This window comes from Numida meleagris, chromosome 6 (genome assembly GCF_002078875.1).
Source record: "Numida meleagris isolate 19003 breed g44 Domestic line chromosome 6, NumMel1.0, whole genome shotgun sequence".
NCBI classification, from domain to species: Eukaryota; Metazoa; Chordata; class Aves; order Galliformes; family Numididae; genus Numida; species Numida meleagris.
The window spans coordinates 17,191,498-17,206,377 of NC_034414.1; the positions used below are offsets into that span (position 1 = coordinate 17,191,498).

Consider the following 14,880-nt stretch of genomic DNA (forward strand, 5'->3'; position numbering starts at 1 on the left):
GCCCCATCTGTCACTCCCCCTCGCCGCGGGCTGACTCAGTTCGGAGCTGAAGTCACCGGCTCCCGGGCTCCGCTCCCCGCGCAGCCGCCCCCCCACTCGCAGGGTCCCGCTGCCGGCTCCACCCTCCCCCTCTCCCCCAGCGCCCCGCACCGTCCCCGCATCCCCTTCGCCCCGCTGCGGAGACCCCACGGGGCACCCACTCGCGGGACTCTGTGGCACCGCGCACCCTTTGCACCGCACTGTGAGCCCCGAGGGTAGCGCGCACCCCGCACCGCGCGCCCCGTTAACCCCGCAGCGCTCCGTGCGCTCCCGGGGCAGCGGCTGCGCCCCGAAGGCAGCGCCCGCGGGTGCCGGGACCCCCGCCCCGCCCCGCCCCGCCGCGGGGGGGTCTCGGGGCCGTGCCCCCGGCCCGCCCCACGCCTACCTCGGGGCAGGTCCCGAGCCGTCGGGGGCCGCATGGCGGGACCGGGCCGGGCGCTCAGGAGCTGCCCGCAGCCCGTCGGCTCATGGCCGGTGCCAGGGCGGGGGGGGGTTGCGCGCCCCTTACCCCCCGCTGCGCCGCCGGGAGGAGGAGCGGCAGCCGCCGCCCCGGGGCATGGCACGGGTGGGCTCGGCTCGGCTCGGCTCTACCCGCGGCTCCCGGAGGGGCTGAGCCCTGCCCGGCGCCGCGCCTTATCCCGGGGCGGCCGCGCTCCGCCCCTCGCCGCCGGTCCCACCGCTTAACTCTTCCTCGGCCGGGCCGTCCCGCTCCGCGCGTGGGGGAATTCCACGGAGGAACGCGGCGTTCTTGTGGGATGTGCGGGGACGCGGGGTGCCCACGGGGACGCCCCGCAGCTCGTCTCCAGGGACCCACGGAGTGTCTCGGCGGGGACACGGGACCTCCTAGCAGCTCCCACTGGGATGCGAGGACCCGCGCGTGGGGCCGTGAGCCCGGGGGGGGGGCGCGCCGCGGGGGAGCCCTCCGGGCACCTCTGGACCCTCGCGGGGGTGCTGTGTCCCAGCGGATCGCAGAGACCTCGGCAGGGGCGTTCATCCCGGGGATGGGGCAGAGAGACGCGAGGGGACGGTCGCGAGTGGGTCGCGAAGAGGCACCCCTCGCCTCACACCCACGCGGGACCGCGTCGCTGTCCGCGGTGCCGGAGCGGGCGCTGTCCGCGGTGCTGGGCGCGGGGCGGTGGGCTCCCGCAGCGGGAGCGGCGGCGCGGGGAGCCCACGGAGCGCGGGTGGGGAGGGGCTCGCGTGGCCGTGCCAGGCTGCAGCGGCACAATCTGGCACCCGCCGTGTTTGCGGTGCCGTCTCCGGCGCGGCTCCCGGCGAGCGAAATATCACAAGCTGGAGAGACAGACGCTGGCGGGGAGTGGTGGGCGTCGCGGGCGGCACGGGGCTGACTCAGGGGCTGCCATCCGTTCGCTGTCCCCCGCGATGTCCCCCGGTCCCACTGTGCCAGAGCTGTCCCTATTCTATGGGTCCTATGGGTCTGGGCAAAGTGACAGAAGGGTCAGGGCCTGCGGTGCTGGCTATCTCCAGCATTGGTCCTTTACATGCACCCACCCACCTGTGGGTATGACGTGGGAAGGTGGGACAGACCCTTGTGCCCCTGGAAGGCCCTGGGAGGGACGGTGGCACTGAGATGTGGGTGGAAAGAGATGGGTGATGAGATGGGGCGAGGGTGGTGGAGGACGGAGGAAAACAGGTGGACAGATGGAAAAATGGGCTGATGGATGGGGAGGTGGAGGGGAAGGCACAGGGTGGGTAAGGGCAGCAGGGACAGAGTGCAGGGCAGGTGGTGGGCAGGTGTTGGACAGGTGTAGGGTAGGGTGGGTGCGAGGCAGGATGGAAGGATGGAAGGATGGATGGATGGGTGGATGGATGGATGGATGGATGGATTGGGACAGATGGGCAGGAGGCAGGCAGATGGATGGGTGGATGGCTGTGCAGCTGAGTGGCAGGCTGCGGGGCGGCCGGTGCCTGCCAGCAGGGCTGAATGGACGGGTGAAGGGATGAATGGGGCTGTGGGGGCGGTGGGACTGGGGGAGGATGGACAGACAGATGGGAGGGAGGGTAGCGAAGGACACGGGGCTGGCGGGGCCGGCACGCGGCTAAGGACGGACCCCAAATCCGGGGGTCGCAGCCCCGGTGACCCCACGGCGTCTCCGGGCCCGCCCCGCCCCCGCCACCGCCCCGGAGGCCGCGTCGGTCCCCGCCCCTCCGCGTCCCGCCTTGAAGGGCGAGCGGGCGCTGCCGAGGTGGCGGTAAGTGTGCGGTACTCGGAACCAGCCGGGCCGGGCCGCGGGGCTCAGCCTCAATCGGGCCGAACAGGGGCGGAGCCGCGGCGGTGCCACTCCCGGCGGATGCGGGCGGGCGGCTCCGCACCCAGCAGGGCCGAACCGGGCTGGGTCAGGACAGCGGCGGCCAGGGATGCTCGCGAGAGCGGTGGGGCGTGCTGGGTAGCAGGTGCCCCGAGCCCGACCCGGCCCCGGTGCGGCGTGGTGGGGTGGTCCAGGGGATCCAGGAAGGCTGCGGGTCGCGGTGGGAGCAGTAGCGCTCGGGCCGGAGAGTGAGATGCTCGCGGCGACGTCGGGACTGCGTGGGGCCGAACTTGGGGGCTACGTGTGCTCCCCCCACCACGTGCGTGCCTCACCATGTATGCGCCCGCATGGCCGCGGGAACTTCCCCTCGCGGGGGCTGCCGAGGCTGCCCGCTGAGTCATGGGGCTGCGGCTTCCCCTAGCCCCGGGCACTAGCAGCCCTCCCCGGAAGCCGGCAGGGCCGGGAGGGCTCCATGTCCCCTCGCTGGGACAGGAAGGCGCCTGGCACCCCGCAGCCCGGCCACATAGCAGCCCCTCGAGAAGCCCCATTTCCTTCCTGGGGAGACCGGTGGCACGCAACGGTGGTGCCGTACAGGCAGAGTCCCTGTGCACCCCCACAACCCTCCTGTGCCACCCCGACGCATGCCCCCAGCCCACAGCCTCTGCTGGGGCAGCTATATATAGTGCAGCACAGCTGACCCCAGCGCCGAGCAAGCACCATCTGCCCAGGTTAATCTTTAGCTGCCGGCCTGTCCCCCCGGCCGGCTCTAATGAGGCCTCATTACCAGCCATTACACTGGCTGCAGGGCCACTGGTGGCCTGGTGGTGTGGTGACACCGTGGTGCAGGTGTGGGTGGTGGTGAGTGCTGGGGTTGCAGAGTGGTGCGTGGGGATGTGGGGACATGACCTTGGCACCCGTGGCAGCCAGCTTGGTCCCTTGGGTGATGCTGGTGGGATGTGCTGGGGTCCCCACCAGTGTCCCAGTGCACCCAGAGCCTGTGCTTAGGTTCCCAGGGAGGTGCCAGTGTCCCCACGAGGGTGTGTCGGCATGCCTGGCACTGTTTCAGGTTCCCTGGGGGTATGTCATTGTCCCCAGGGAGTGTGTGCCTTTGTGCCCAAGGTGTGTGCCACGGTGCCTGGTCAGATGCAGGTGTATGTGCCAGGTCCCTGGGGGTGTGTCATTGTCCCCAGGCGCTGTGCCCATGGCCCTAGCAACGGTGCCAGCACTCCCAGGGTTGTGCCACCACTCCGTGGGTTGTGCAGCGTTCCCAGCAGTGCACCAGCTGCGTGTGCCATGTCCCCCAGGGTCACGCTCGGGGAGGTTGCAGGTCCACAGGACTGGTTGCTGCGGGGAGATAAGGAGGTGGTACTGGGGAGAGGGAGCGGTTCTGTGCCTATCGCGTGCCAGCAGCCCTGGGGCCTCCCCAGTGATCCCAGCAGGAGTGCATGGTGCGGCTGTGTGCCTCGGGCACCCCACGCCGGGATCCAGCCTAGGGTCCAAACTCTGCTGCTGCAGCAACACCGGGGTACAGGTGAGTGCCAGCGGGGGGGCTGCCCAGGGGACAAGGGACGGAGCAGGGGCCGTGTTGGCCTTTGTCCAGGTGGTTGGTCACATGCGCGGTGAGGTACTGTATGGAGAGGGAGGGCTGTGACAGTCTCACTTATCCCCTGCAGGAGCAGCAGAGCCCCGTGCCTGGCAGCATGGCGGGGGGCGCGGGGCGGGCCAAGAAGCTGGGTACACTGCTCTCGGGGCTGCTGGAGTGCGGCGCTTTCTGCGGCATCATCTTCGGCTGGGCCTCCCTTGTCTATGTCCTCAAGAACCTGAACTACTTCAAGGAGTGGTGCGAGTCCTCGGCCAACCCCAATGGGACACTGTATCCTGGTATGGACCCAGTGTCACCATCCTGCTCGGTGCTGAGCCCTTGTCCCCAGTGTCCTGGGCTTCCCCACGTGCCTCCCATCTTCCCAGTGTCTTGTTCTCTACCGTGCCCCGGGTTCCTGCTGTCATCCTCGTATCATCACTGTCCCAGTGCCCATTATCCCCACTGTCTGCTGGCTCCCTGCTTTTCCTGTCCCCAGAGCTGCCCCTTTTCCCCAGTCCCCCCCATGCTGGCGTCCGTGTCCCCACCAACGGCTGCCTTGCAGACTGCAGCGGGCAGGATGAGCAGTTCTCCCTGGTCTTCACCATCGGCTCCTTCATGAACAACTTCGTGACCCTCCCCATGGGCTACGTCTTTGACCGCTTTGGCACCGCTGTCGCCCGTCTCATTGCCATGTGAGCGCTGCGGGGGGTGGCAGGGGAACACCTGTGGGTGCTGGGGACAGAGGGCCCATTAGCTGGGTGCTGGCGCAGGGCTGGGGGAGCATTATCGGGAGCAGGGCGGTTATCGGGGCGCCTAGGCAGGGTGGGGCTGGTGGAGCCCTGCCTGCACAGAGGGGCCACCAGTGCCTGCTTCCCAGTTCCACCAAATGTCCCCAGTGTGTCCCTTGTTGCCCACAACTCCCCAGGTGCCCATTCCCAGGGCACCCCTGAAACCATAGGGCCTGCCTTGTCCCCACATTCCTTCACCTCAGAGGTGCCACATGAGGCCAGTGGTGGGATGCTGGGGTGCACAGAAGTGGGGGACCCTGTGCCCACCTTGTCAGCGTTGTCCCCCTGTTTCAGCTCCCTCTACACCTGTGGGACCCTGCTCGTTGCCTTCTCCACACCAGGTGAGACCCATACATACGTGGGGTGCCCCCACCCCACCCATATCCCTCGGCCCCACTGACACATGTATCTCCAGACCTGGCGCTGCTGCTCTTCCCGGCTATGTCAATGCTGTCGGTGGGCGGCATCCTCCTCATCCTCACCAACATGCAGGTAGAAGGCGTGTCTGAACCCCCACCCCACAGCTGGGGCACCCTGCCTGATGCTGGAGATGCTGACAGCAGTACGGGGGGGGGTGTCTGTGTGCCAGGTGGGGAACCTCTTTGGGAAGTACCGCTCCATCATCATCACCCTCTACAATGGGGCCTTTGACTCCTCGTCTGCCATCTTCCTCATTATCAAGGTGGGCGTGGGATGGGGAACACGATAGGCACGTGATTTGCCTGTTCACGGCATGGGCACTGGGGTGGGCTGGGATAGATGGGGGCACAGCTGGGGACTGACATCCGTGGTGGCCCTGGGCAGTGACCAGTGGCCAGCATGGCACAGTAGCAACCTGCCTGTGTCCCCAGGTGCTGCATGAGCATGGGCTGTCCCTGCGGGCCATGTTTCTCTTCATGGCAGCCTGCAGTGCCTGGCACCTGCTGCGCACCATCTTCCTCATGCCCCGCATGCACATCCCCTACCCGCTGCCACCTGCCTACAACTATGGGTAAGGGGGCCCTGCCTGCGCTTCCAGGGAGGCAAAACCCATCCCTTAGGAAGTGGTGGTGCCCATCCTGTGGGTGATGATCATGGGGTCCATTCCATGAGGGGAGGTGATGGTGCCCATCCCATGGGTGGAGGTGGTGGTCATGGTGCCCATCCCATGGGTGGAGGTGGTGGTCATGGTGCCCATCCCGTGGCTGAAAGTGGTGGTCATGGTGCCCATCCCATGGGTGGTGGTGGTGGTCATGGTGCCAATCCCAGGGGTGATGGCTGTGGTCATGGTGCCCATCCCATGGGTGGAGGTGGTGGTGGCACTGGGGTACTACAGTGGGTGACAAGGTGAGCGGTGCCGCAGGCTGGCATGCCCGGGGCACTCCCAGTCATACCGCACCTACGAGGAGAAGCGCCCGCCGGAGGACAATGGGCCAGAGGAAGTGCCCCTGGAGCCCAGTGCCCCAAAAGGTGGGGGAGAACCTTTTCTCAATTGGGGGTGGGGCATACTGGCAGGGGCAGGGCCTCGGGTGGGCATGGCCATGCACTTGATGGGTGTTGGGAAGTGGGCGTGGCCATGTGGGTGGGGGCGTGGCTTATGGGCTGGGCGTGGCTACTTGGAACCCACGTGACCAACGGATGAGTGTGTCAACTGGGGCGGGGACATTTGGGGAATGGGTGGGCATGGCCAGCCCTGATGGATGCATTTGTTCTGTGCAGGCAATGCGGCTGTGGAGCCCTTCTGGCCCTGCGTGTTCTCGTGGCTCTTCGCGTGGCACGTGGTGTGGCTCTCGGTCATGCAGCTGCGCCACTACCTCTTCATCGGTACCCTCAACCCGCTGCTCAACCACCTGGCCTTTGGCAATGAACACCTGGGTAGGGCATGGCGGCTGGGGGGCACAGTGACCCGGGGCAGGGGGCTGGAGATCGGCCCTCTGCACTGACCCTACCTCCCCGCAGTGAGCACCTACACCAACGCCTTTGCCTTCACCCAGCTCTGCGGGGTGATTTGCGCTCCCTGGAATGGCCTCATCCTCGACCGCCACAAGCGGAGCAAGGCCCACCGTGCCGAGGGTAACCATCCCCGTCCCCCCATCCCTACTCTTGTTGCATTGGTGCTGCAAATGTCCCTGACCCTGTTCTGCCTGGGACATGCCACCACCGTGCTCTGACCCTGCTATGCCTGTAGTTGTGTCCCCACAAAGCCCTGACCCTGCTGTGCCAGTGGATGTGTCCCTACAATGCCCTGACCCCACCGTACCCATGAACTTGTCCCCACCATGCTTTGACCCCACCATGCCCATGAACATGTCCCCACAATGTCCCTATCCCATCATGTTCACAAAATTGTCCCCATGATGCCCTGACCCCACTATTCCCGTGGATGTGTCCTTAGCACTCCCTGCTCCTGCTCTACCTGGGGACATGTTCCCACTGTGCCCTAACCTTGCCATGCCTGCAGGAGCCCAGGGGGCACTGGCTGACCTACGGGCATCCGTGCTGTCACTGGTGTTGACGGTGACACAGTGCGTGCTCTTCTCCGTCTGTGCGGCTGTGCCTGTGCTGCCTGTGCAGTTTGCCACATTCGTGCTCCAGGTGATCAGCCGCTCCTTCCTCTACGGGGGCAACGCCGCCTTCCTGGCCATTGCGTGAGTCCTGTGCCCTCTGACACTGGTGGTGGAAGGGGACAGAGTGGTGATGGCAGGGGAGGGAGCAGGGGGGACGTTGGTGGAGGATGCAGCAGCAATAATGGCATCAGGGTGGAGGGGGACAGGACAGTAGTGGCAGGGGATGGTGGCAAGGGAGGAGGTGACAGTGTGAGGGTGGAGGTGGCATGGTGATGGGCACAGTGGTGACATGGAGGTTGTCCTGGCAGGTTTCCCCCACAGCACTTTGGGAAGCTGTACGGGCTGGCCATGGCCCTGTCGGCGCTGGTGGCCCTGCTGCAGTACCCCTGCATTGCCCTGGTGCGTGGAGCGCTCCAGGGGGACCCTTTCTATGTGAGTGCTCCCTACAGCCCATGGGTACCCCACAGACCAGGGGGGGGCAGTTCCATGGTTGGGTGGTGGTCAGGGTCCATGGATGGATGGAGGTCCCGGTGCCAGGTTGGATGGAGTTCCTCCCCTACGTGGGGATGGAAACACCAGACAATGAGGAGATGGAGTCCATGGCAGGATGGGGCTCATGCTATAGTGGGATGGAGGGCCTGATGTAAGTTTGGGTGGGGATGCTGCCCTAAGAAGGGCAGGAGGTCCTGCCCTGTGGTAGCTTGGGGTACACTGTGCTGGGATGTGATGCTAGGATGCTAGTCCGTGGTACCATGGGGTGTGGTTTGCTGCCCCAGCACAGGCAGACTTTAGGGGTCTGAGAAGCTGGCCCCTTGTCTGATTGGGATCAGTCTCCAGCTCTGTGCCCTCAACACGTCTCTCCACCACAGATGAATGTGGGGCTCATCGCTGTGGTGCTGCTGGCCTATGTCAGCCCTGTGGTGGTGGCCCGCGAATGCCGGCGGCGTGCCAAGAAGCTGAAGGCTGCTGCAAGTCCCCTGGAAACTTCCACAAGTGCCGAGACCCCTGCTCAGACACCCCACTGAGCCCTGCACTATCATTCAGCTTTTTTCTACTGGACTTTGGGGGAGGGATGGGACTGTGCCAGGGGGGCACAGTGAGGGGTGGGTGTGTTTTGGGATGGAATAAATGTTCCAATGCTTCTGCCCATGGTGCTGCTCCCACCCGGTGCCCCATACTCCTGGCACTTCTCCAGTATCTGCTGTGGGGTTGAGCCCTATTCTGCCTCAAAGGGCTGAAGCCACAGTCTCCCCCTGGCCCTAAAACACATGGATATGTGGCCTCGAGGCAGTTCTTGTGGCTCTTTATTGAGACAGCGACATGGGCCACCGTGGGTCCCCGGGCACCAGGGTGCCATGGCAGGGCCCCAGGTACCCTCAGTACTGACAGATGAAGGGGCGCAGCTTGAAGCAGGGTCTACTTCTCCAGAGCCCATCTGTGGGCAAGACCCATCGTCAGGGACACAGGGAGACCCACAAGCCCCCAGTACTCCATCCCATTTCCCGAGTATCCCAGTGCCCCCTTCCAGTGTCCCAGTGCCCCATTCCATTGCCCACATCTCCCAGTGTCCCCTCTCAATGTGCTAGTGCCCCATCCCATTGTCCCACTATCCCAGTCCGCTCTCCCAGTGCCTCGTCTCAGTGTCTCATGTCCATTGCCACACTCCCAACACCTGTCCCTGCTCTCAGTGCCCTCACCCGTTGCCCCCAGCATCAGGTGCCTGTACCATGGTGCAGGGCTGCGCTCACCTCTGGGGCTAAGCACGGTGCAGGTGGTGAACAATCGGTAGGGCTGCCCTGTGGCCCAGTTTGCATAGTTCCAGGGGCTCAGGTCCTCCCAGGATGTCTTCCACAACCCGTCCTGTGGCAGCGGGACTCAGCATCCTGCACTCACCCCCAGCCGAGCCCTGGATGCCAGCTGAGCCCTGTTACCTTGCAGGTGGTGACGGCCCCGATCCAGAAGCTCCAGTAGCTGTAGGTGGCTGCCAGCTTCCTCAGCTCTTCGTTAGTGGCTGTGCTGTGCACTGAGGCCAGCTGTCCCCTGTACACATCCTGGCAGTAGCGCTGGGGGACACAGGTTGGTGCCTGTTACTGGCAGCACCCATGGGAGCCTGGCACCCTGCTGCCTCCCCCATCACTCTCACCTGGGCTCCCCGGTAGGTGCGCCATGCCTTCACCACGGCGAAGCGCCACGTGCTGCCCTCCTCCATGCCTGTGGGCACCTCCATGGTGCGCCAGGGGGCTGAGGGTAGGGGCAGGCTGGAGAGTGTTCCCTCTGCCCCCCTGCCAGCCTCAGTGCCCTGAGACGGGACAGGGATGTCCCTAAGTTGTTCCCTTTATGTCCCTAGAGGTCCCCAAGCTACTCACCGGGGCAGAGCGCAGAGGCCATGCCCAGCAGGGTCAGGACAAGGAGCAGTCCAGGCTGCATGGTGGGGAGCTGCAGGGACATGGAAGGGCTGGAGGATGTCTTGGCCTGGGGACCTGTGGTCCCTGGGATCATCTCAGGAGAGCCCTTGGCCAGCCCCGGTGCCATCCTCATGGCACCTCGTCTCCCATGCCACCCCCTGTCCTTCATCTCCTCTGGCATCCCCAGCACCAGCCCTATCTCTCAGCCCCAGCCCTCAGCCCCCTCACCCCTGGGTCCCTGACCCCTGCCATCCCCAGTGCCACCCATTCCCCACGGCCCTGCTGCCACTCCCTGGCCCACAGCCACCCCCATATCCCTCATGCTCTGCAGCCTCCTGCCACCCCTGAGGCCACCCCTGGCTCTGTGCCACCAGTGCCACCATGCCCCCCCCCTCCACATCCCCAGGGCATCACAGAGCCACATGCACCTGACTCAGGGCTGTCCTTCCCCTGTTCCCAGCTCCAGCCCAGCAGCACAGGGCTGTGTCCCCCCTGCTGTCCCTGTCAGCGTCCCTGCTCCTCACCCAGGGGCTGGGAGCCTCTGCCTGGCTTGGCCCTTATAGGGGTGCTGGGCCACATGTCCCCTGAAGCCTTGCACCACCCCAGCCCTGGCCCCAAGCCACCAACTGCCATAGGGTGGCCTGGAGGGACACAAGGGGGCCAGGGACAGTTAGGCCGCTTGCCCAAGGCCACTTCCTCTCCCCGCTGTTACAGGGCCTCACAGTGGCCAGTGCCGGCTGTTGGCCTCAGATGCTGTCACCCTTTGGAGTGGCCCTGTGGCTATTATTCAGACACCTCATTCCTTGCCATGATCCCTTTCCAATGCTGCCTGTTCCCTGCCACCCTGTCCACAAGCACTGCCACCCTGCCCCACAACCCCACTGCTCTTTGGGGTACAGGACCATCATAGGGTGGCCAGGAAAGTGGCTGTTCCCCATTAGAAGTGGCAGTGGTTTGCCCAACAGCCCAGGGTACCAATCTCCCATTGTGGCAAGGGCACGCTGCTGTCTCATGCCTGAGTTGGTGGGCATGGAGGGGCTGCATTCCCAGGTACAGCAGTGTCCGGAGCATGTTAGGGACATCTCCCTATGTGTTTGGGGCATGGCAAGACCCAGAAATGGAGGTACAGGGCTGCCCCAGTGGCTGATGGCATCTGGGGCCAATGCCAGCCATGGGCTGCTGTGGGCCCCATGACCACAGAGGGAGGAAGTGACCTTGGGCAAGTGGCCAAACTGCCCGCAGGTCCCCCACCCCTCAGGCCACCGCATGGCAGTTAGTGGCTTGGGGCTGTGGTGGAGCTGGGGCAGTCCACAGCAATAGGCGACATGTGGTTGCAGCATGTGTTCGAGGGGGAAGATACTGGGGGCTGCAGTGGGATCTTGTGGTGGTGGGGACTGCTCCCCCCACCCCAGGTCACCCCATGGCTCCTGCACCCCTCAGAGCCCCCACCCATTAACCTCACACACAGAGGGCACAGGCGTGGAGCTGCACACCAAGGCTTTATTGGAGTGAGGGGTCTCCACATCCCCTCGGACAGTTCTGAGGCGAGCCTGAAGGTACTGCTCCTCTCTCCCACCCCTGTGCTGCCCCCACGGCCCCTGGCTCCCTGTGCCACCCTATGTCCCTCACGTCTCTGCATCTCTAGCATCACTCCTGTCCTTCACCCCCAGCCCTCATCCGTCAGTCTCCCCTAGACCCCTGGTGCTCACCATCCCCACTGCCACCCATTTCCCGTATTCCCACTGCCACCCCCTGGCCCTCACCCACTCTCATGCCAACCTCAGCAGCTTGCGGCTGTGTCCCCTCACTGTCCCCATCCCCGTTCCTCACCTTGGGGCTGGGGACTTTGCATGCTATGGCTTTATAGAGGTGCGGGGACGCTTTACACTCACACTCCACATGCCCCTCATTGCCCTGTCCCAGTGACAGTGTGGGTAAGGTCTAGGGCTGGGGGGCTCCAGAAAGATCATGGGGCCAAATGCAGACAGGGGCTGCCCCATGGCACCCAGGGCTAGAGGCCCAGGGAGAAGGTGCCCGAGTCAGTGGACTGCTTCTCCCGGCTCTGGTCCCCCAGGGCTCCCGGAGCACAACCTGTGGGGCTGGTGGTGGCCGGGGGCACGCTGGCCTCTGGCACCTGTGGGAACAGGGGATAGGCATAGGGTTGCTCCCTGTCCCACAGCCGTGGCACTCAGGGTACTTAGGGGCTCTGGGATTGCCCCTCCTTGGGGTACTCAGCAGCCCACTGACCTCCTCAAACTTGCGGGCCTTGTAGTGCTCGGCGCCCTTCAGGAAGTTGAGTAGGATGATATCGCACAGCACCGTGCCCTATGGGGCAGAAGTAATGGGGCAAGGGGCTGTGGGGTGCCTCATGAAACCCCACAGACCGCCCGGAACCAGGCTGCCATCACCTTTACCATCACCCTGCTTTGTGGCAGTGGGATTTCCCTCTGTCCGTCTCCCTTCCCACTACTTTTGGGCATCACTGTGGCCCTCGGCCCTATGGCTGTGGGTTACCTGCTTGCCCCAGGGCTGAGGACTGCCTCAACTCACCACGCCGATGGAGGTGAAGGCAGCCACCGTGTTGATGAGGGTGGGCACAATGCCGAATTTCCCAGCCTGTGGGAAGGCAGAGGGCTGAGTCGGCATGGCCTCCGCCTATGGCACCCGCGGGATCCTGAGATGCTGTGCCCGTACGTACGTTGCCATACACCAACACATCGAAGCGGATGCCGAAGGCCTTGGTGAGGGTGCGCAGCTCGGTGCCGTTGTGCCCGCGGTAGTACCGTGCGTGCCTGCATGGGACATGGCCACCTGGCACCCCATGCTCTGCAGCTGTCCCCACAGCAGGCAGCGACACGTGGCCCTACCTGAAGTTGTAGCCCGGGGAGCTGGGGCTGTGCTGGGTGACGCTGTCCAGGCGGGTGAAGGAGTAGCGGGGCAGGCACAGCTCCCAGGCGCGGTCCAGGTCACACACCCAGCCGATCTTGATGCCCAGCACCCCGCCCTGCCCACCCAGCCGTGAGGGCAATGCGCCCTGTGCCACGTGGCCCCATGTCCCTCCATACATGTCCCACGTCCCCATGTCCTCACAATACCATTTCCCCATGACCCACATCCCTGCATCCCCATGTCTCACGTTGCCATGTCCCCACATTGCAAGCCCCTGGGTTCCCACACTTCAATGTCCCCATGTCCCCACATCTCCAATTCCTACACCTCATGCCACCATGTCCCCCATTCTCACATTCATGTACACCACATGCCAGGTCTCCCTGGCCCTAAACTTCAAGTCACTACATCCCCTACCCTCTTGTCCCCACGTCCCCTGCCCCGTGTCCTGTGTCCCCTTGTTGTCATGCCCCGCATCCCACATCCTCCGTGTCCCCAGCTCACGGTGGCAGCCAGCGAGGCGAAGTCTTGCCCGGCGAAGCGTGCCACGTCGCCCAGCCGCAGGATGGGGCACAGCGGCTGCCGCTCGGGGTGGAAGCGGCAGCGCTGCAGCTCGCCTGCGCTGACCTGGGGGGGCAGGTTGGCCCTGGGGGGGGGGGCACACGGCTGTGAGCCTCCGGCTGTGAGAGCCCATCCTGTGTCCCCGCGGTGCCACTCACTTCTCGAAGCCAAACAGCGGGAAGCGGACGCTGTTCTTGATGAAGAGGGTGAAGTTTTCAGCCTCCAGCATCACGGGGCTGTGGGGAGAGAGGTGGTGGTCCTGGATATTTGGCAGGGGGCACAGTGTTTGTCCCCCCCCCTTGCCGCTGCACACTCACACATCAACAGTGTCCACCTCGGGCGGGCACCAGCCCCGGATCTCACAGGTGCGCAGGGTCACGTTGTAGGGGACGCAGCGTCCCGTCAGCACCCCTGTGGCCATAGTGCGGGTGGGCTCAAACCCCATGGTTTTTGATGACCCCCCCCCCTCAAAACTCACCACTGCCTGTGGTGCGGCCCTTCCCCTGACAGTCACGGTTGGACGCGCACCGGTATGCAGCTTCACTCTGCGGAGAGGGGGGTATGTGGGTCGGGGCACACCAATGCCCCCCATGCCACCCCCTGTGTCCCCATACCTCTGGGCAGACACCCTGCTTCTGATTCTCTGTCAGGATCTGCTTGGTGACCACCACGAAGACCGAGGTGCCCTGCGGTGATGGGGACGCTGTGTCACCCCCGTCCCCACCCCAACCCCGCGCCATTTGGGGGTTATTCGGGTTATTTGAGATGAGGCTAGGAGGGCTCAGGGGGTTTCTCGCTGTCTCCTGCCTGTGGGGGGGTGACGTAGTCAGCTGTGTCCAGGACGCGATTGCCATACTTCCCGATGCCCTTCACTTTGGTCACCACGGAGGACTCGATGACAGTGTCCCGCACCTGGTAGGCCTTTTCATGCAGGAACACCCAGCTGGGGGTGGAGGAGTCAGCTGTGGGGACAGCCGGCCAGCTCCCTGCCACCTGCAGCCAGTCCTCCTGCCACCAGTCCTCCAACAGCCACTTGTCACCCGGGTGTGTCACCCCCTGGGTTCGGTATGCTCCTCATCATTCGCCCCTACCTCTCCTCTCCATCATCCATGCCAACAGCCACTCTCCCACCATATGCCCCTTGTGTCACCCAGTATCCCCATCACAGACACGCTGCCATCCCCCTGCTGTCACCTGTCCCCCTCTGCCTATAGCTGTCATCACTTCTCCCAGCCTGGTTCCCACCCCCATACCACCGGGGAGCTCTGACTCCCATGACACCCTCCTGACCCCATATCATGCACCCACCCAGTGTCCCCCCTTGGTGTCACCCTCCCGGTCCCCAGCTTGTCACCACAGCATAGGGATAAGGTGTACACCAGGAGCTGGGTCCTCCGAGGAGGGGGGTACACCAGCAGAGGAGCGGGGTCAAGTTGGGGGGGGTCTCTCACCCGATGAAGTAGGAGAGGATGAGGAGCTGCACGACCCGGTTGACGACGCCCACCACCCAGCTCTTCACCACCACAGATTTGGTGGTCTCGTAGGAGAAGAAATCGGCCAGGCAGCGGGGCTGGGGGCGCGGGGGGGGCATGGGCAGCCGGGCGGGGGCACGAGCAGGGGCTCTGCAAGGATATAGGCAGGGATACAGGCAATGCGAGGGGATAGAGGCAGGGAGCCGGGAAGGGATGTAGGCAATGGGCAGGGATGCAGGCAGACAGAGGCAGGGATGCGGGGATGTGGGCAGGGATGCAGGCGGGGTGGTGCAGAGGCAGAGGGGTGGGCACAGGAGGGAGGGAGGGG

General features: G+C 64.8%; 4 protein-coding genes across 7 annotated transcripts in view; 1 reads left to right on the forward strand and 3 right to left on the reverse strand.

The window, feature by feature from the left end:
* The window catches only part of RTN4RL2 (reticulon 4 receptor like 2), a 3,770-nt gene extending 3,109 nt beyond the window's left edge, over positions 1-661 (reverse strand). Inside the window, exon 1 of the mRNA XM_021402524.1 lies at positions 425-661. Coding sequence (XP_021258199.1) covers positions 425-458 — 34 coding nt within the window. The 5' untranslated portion in view covers positions 459-661. The remainder of the gene's footprint in view (positions 1-424) is intronic.
* On the forward strand, positions 2,263-8,511 carry SLC43A3 (solute carrier family 43 member 3). Of its 2 annotated transcripts, none has more exons than XM_021402943.1 (13): positions 2,263-3,840; positions 3,983-4,190; positions 4,454-4,583; positions 4,974-5,020; positions 5,095-5,171; positions 5,269-5,361; positions 5,531-5,670; positions 6,022-6,128; positions 6,378-6,533; positions 6,618-6,731; positions 7,120-7,253; positions 7,534-7,657; positions 8,095-8,511. In XM_021402943.1, the coding sequence occupies exons 1-13, from the start codon at positions 3,211-3,213 to the stop codon at positions 8,436-8,438; spliced, it is 2,304 nt and encodes a 767-aa protein (XP_021258618.1). In that variant the 5' UTR covers positions 2,263-3,210; the 3' UTR covers positions 8,439-8,511. The 2 variants fall into 2 exon arrangements, with proteins under 2 accessions (XP_021258618.1, XP_021258619.1); XM_021402944.1 differs by having other exon boundaries at positions 2,266-3,840; positions 7,120-7,306; positions 8,095-8,372.
* On the reverse strand, positions 8,576-10,050 carry PRG2 (proteoglycan 2, pro eosinophil major basic protein). 2 transcript variants are annotated; one of them, XM_021402949.1, is made up of 5 exons: positions 9,592-10,050; positions 9,369-9,466; positions 9,157-9,288; positions 8,974-9,085; positions 8,576-8,660 (listed from the first exon to the last, which is right to left on the reverse strand). In XM_021402949.1, the coding sequence occupies exons 1-5, from the start codon at positions 9,809-9,811 to the stop codon at positions 8,602-8,604; spliced, it is 621 nt and encodes a 206-aa protein (XP_021258624.1). In that variant the 5' UTR covers positions 9,812-10,050; the 3' UTR covers positions 8,576-8,601. The 2 variants fall into 2 exon arrangements, with proteins under 2 accessions (XP_021258624.1, XP_021258623.1); XM_021402948.1 differs by having other exon boundaries at positions 8,589-9,085.
* On the reverse strand, positions 9,447-14,866 carry P2RX3 (purinergic receptor P2X 3). 2 transcript variants are annotated; one of them, XM_021402946.1, is made up of 13 exons: positions 14,532-14,866; positions 13,888-14,023; positions 13,695-13,766; positions 13,559-13,625; positions 13,398-13,491; positions 13,239-13,316; positions 13,024-13,165; positions 12,498-12,634; positions 12,329-12,422; positions 12,181-12,246; positions 11,878-11,955; positions 10,059-11,764; positions 9,461-9,661 (listed from the first exon to the last, which is right to left on the reverse strand). In XM_021402946.1, exons 1-12 carry the CDS (start codon positions 14,669-14,671, stop codon positions 11,642-11,644), a joined length of 1,227 nt encoding a protein of 408 aa, XP_021258621.1. In that variant the 5' UTR covers positions 14,672-14,866; the 3' UTR covers positions 9,461-9,661; positions 10,059-11,641. The 2 variants fall into 2 exon arrangements, with proteins under 2 accessions (XP_021258620.1, XP_021258621.1); XM_021402945.1 differs by having other exon boundaries at positions 9,447-9,466; positions 9,592-9,661; positions 13,559-14,023.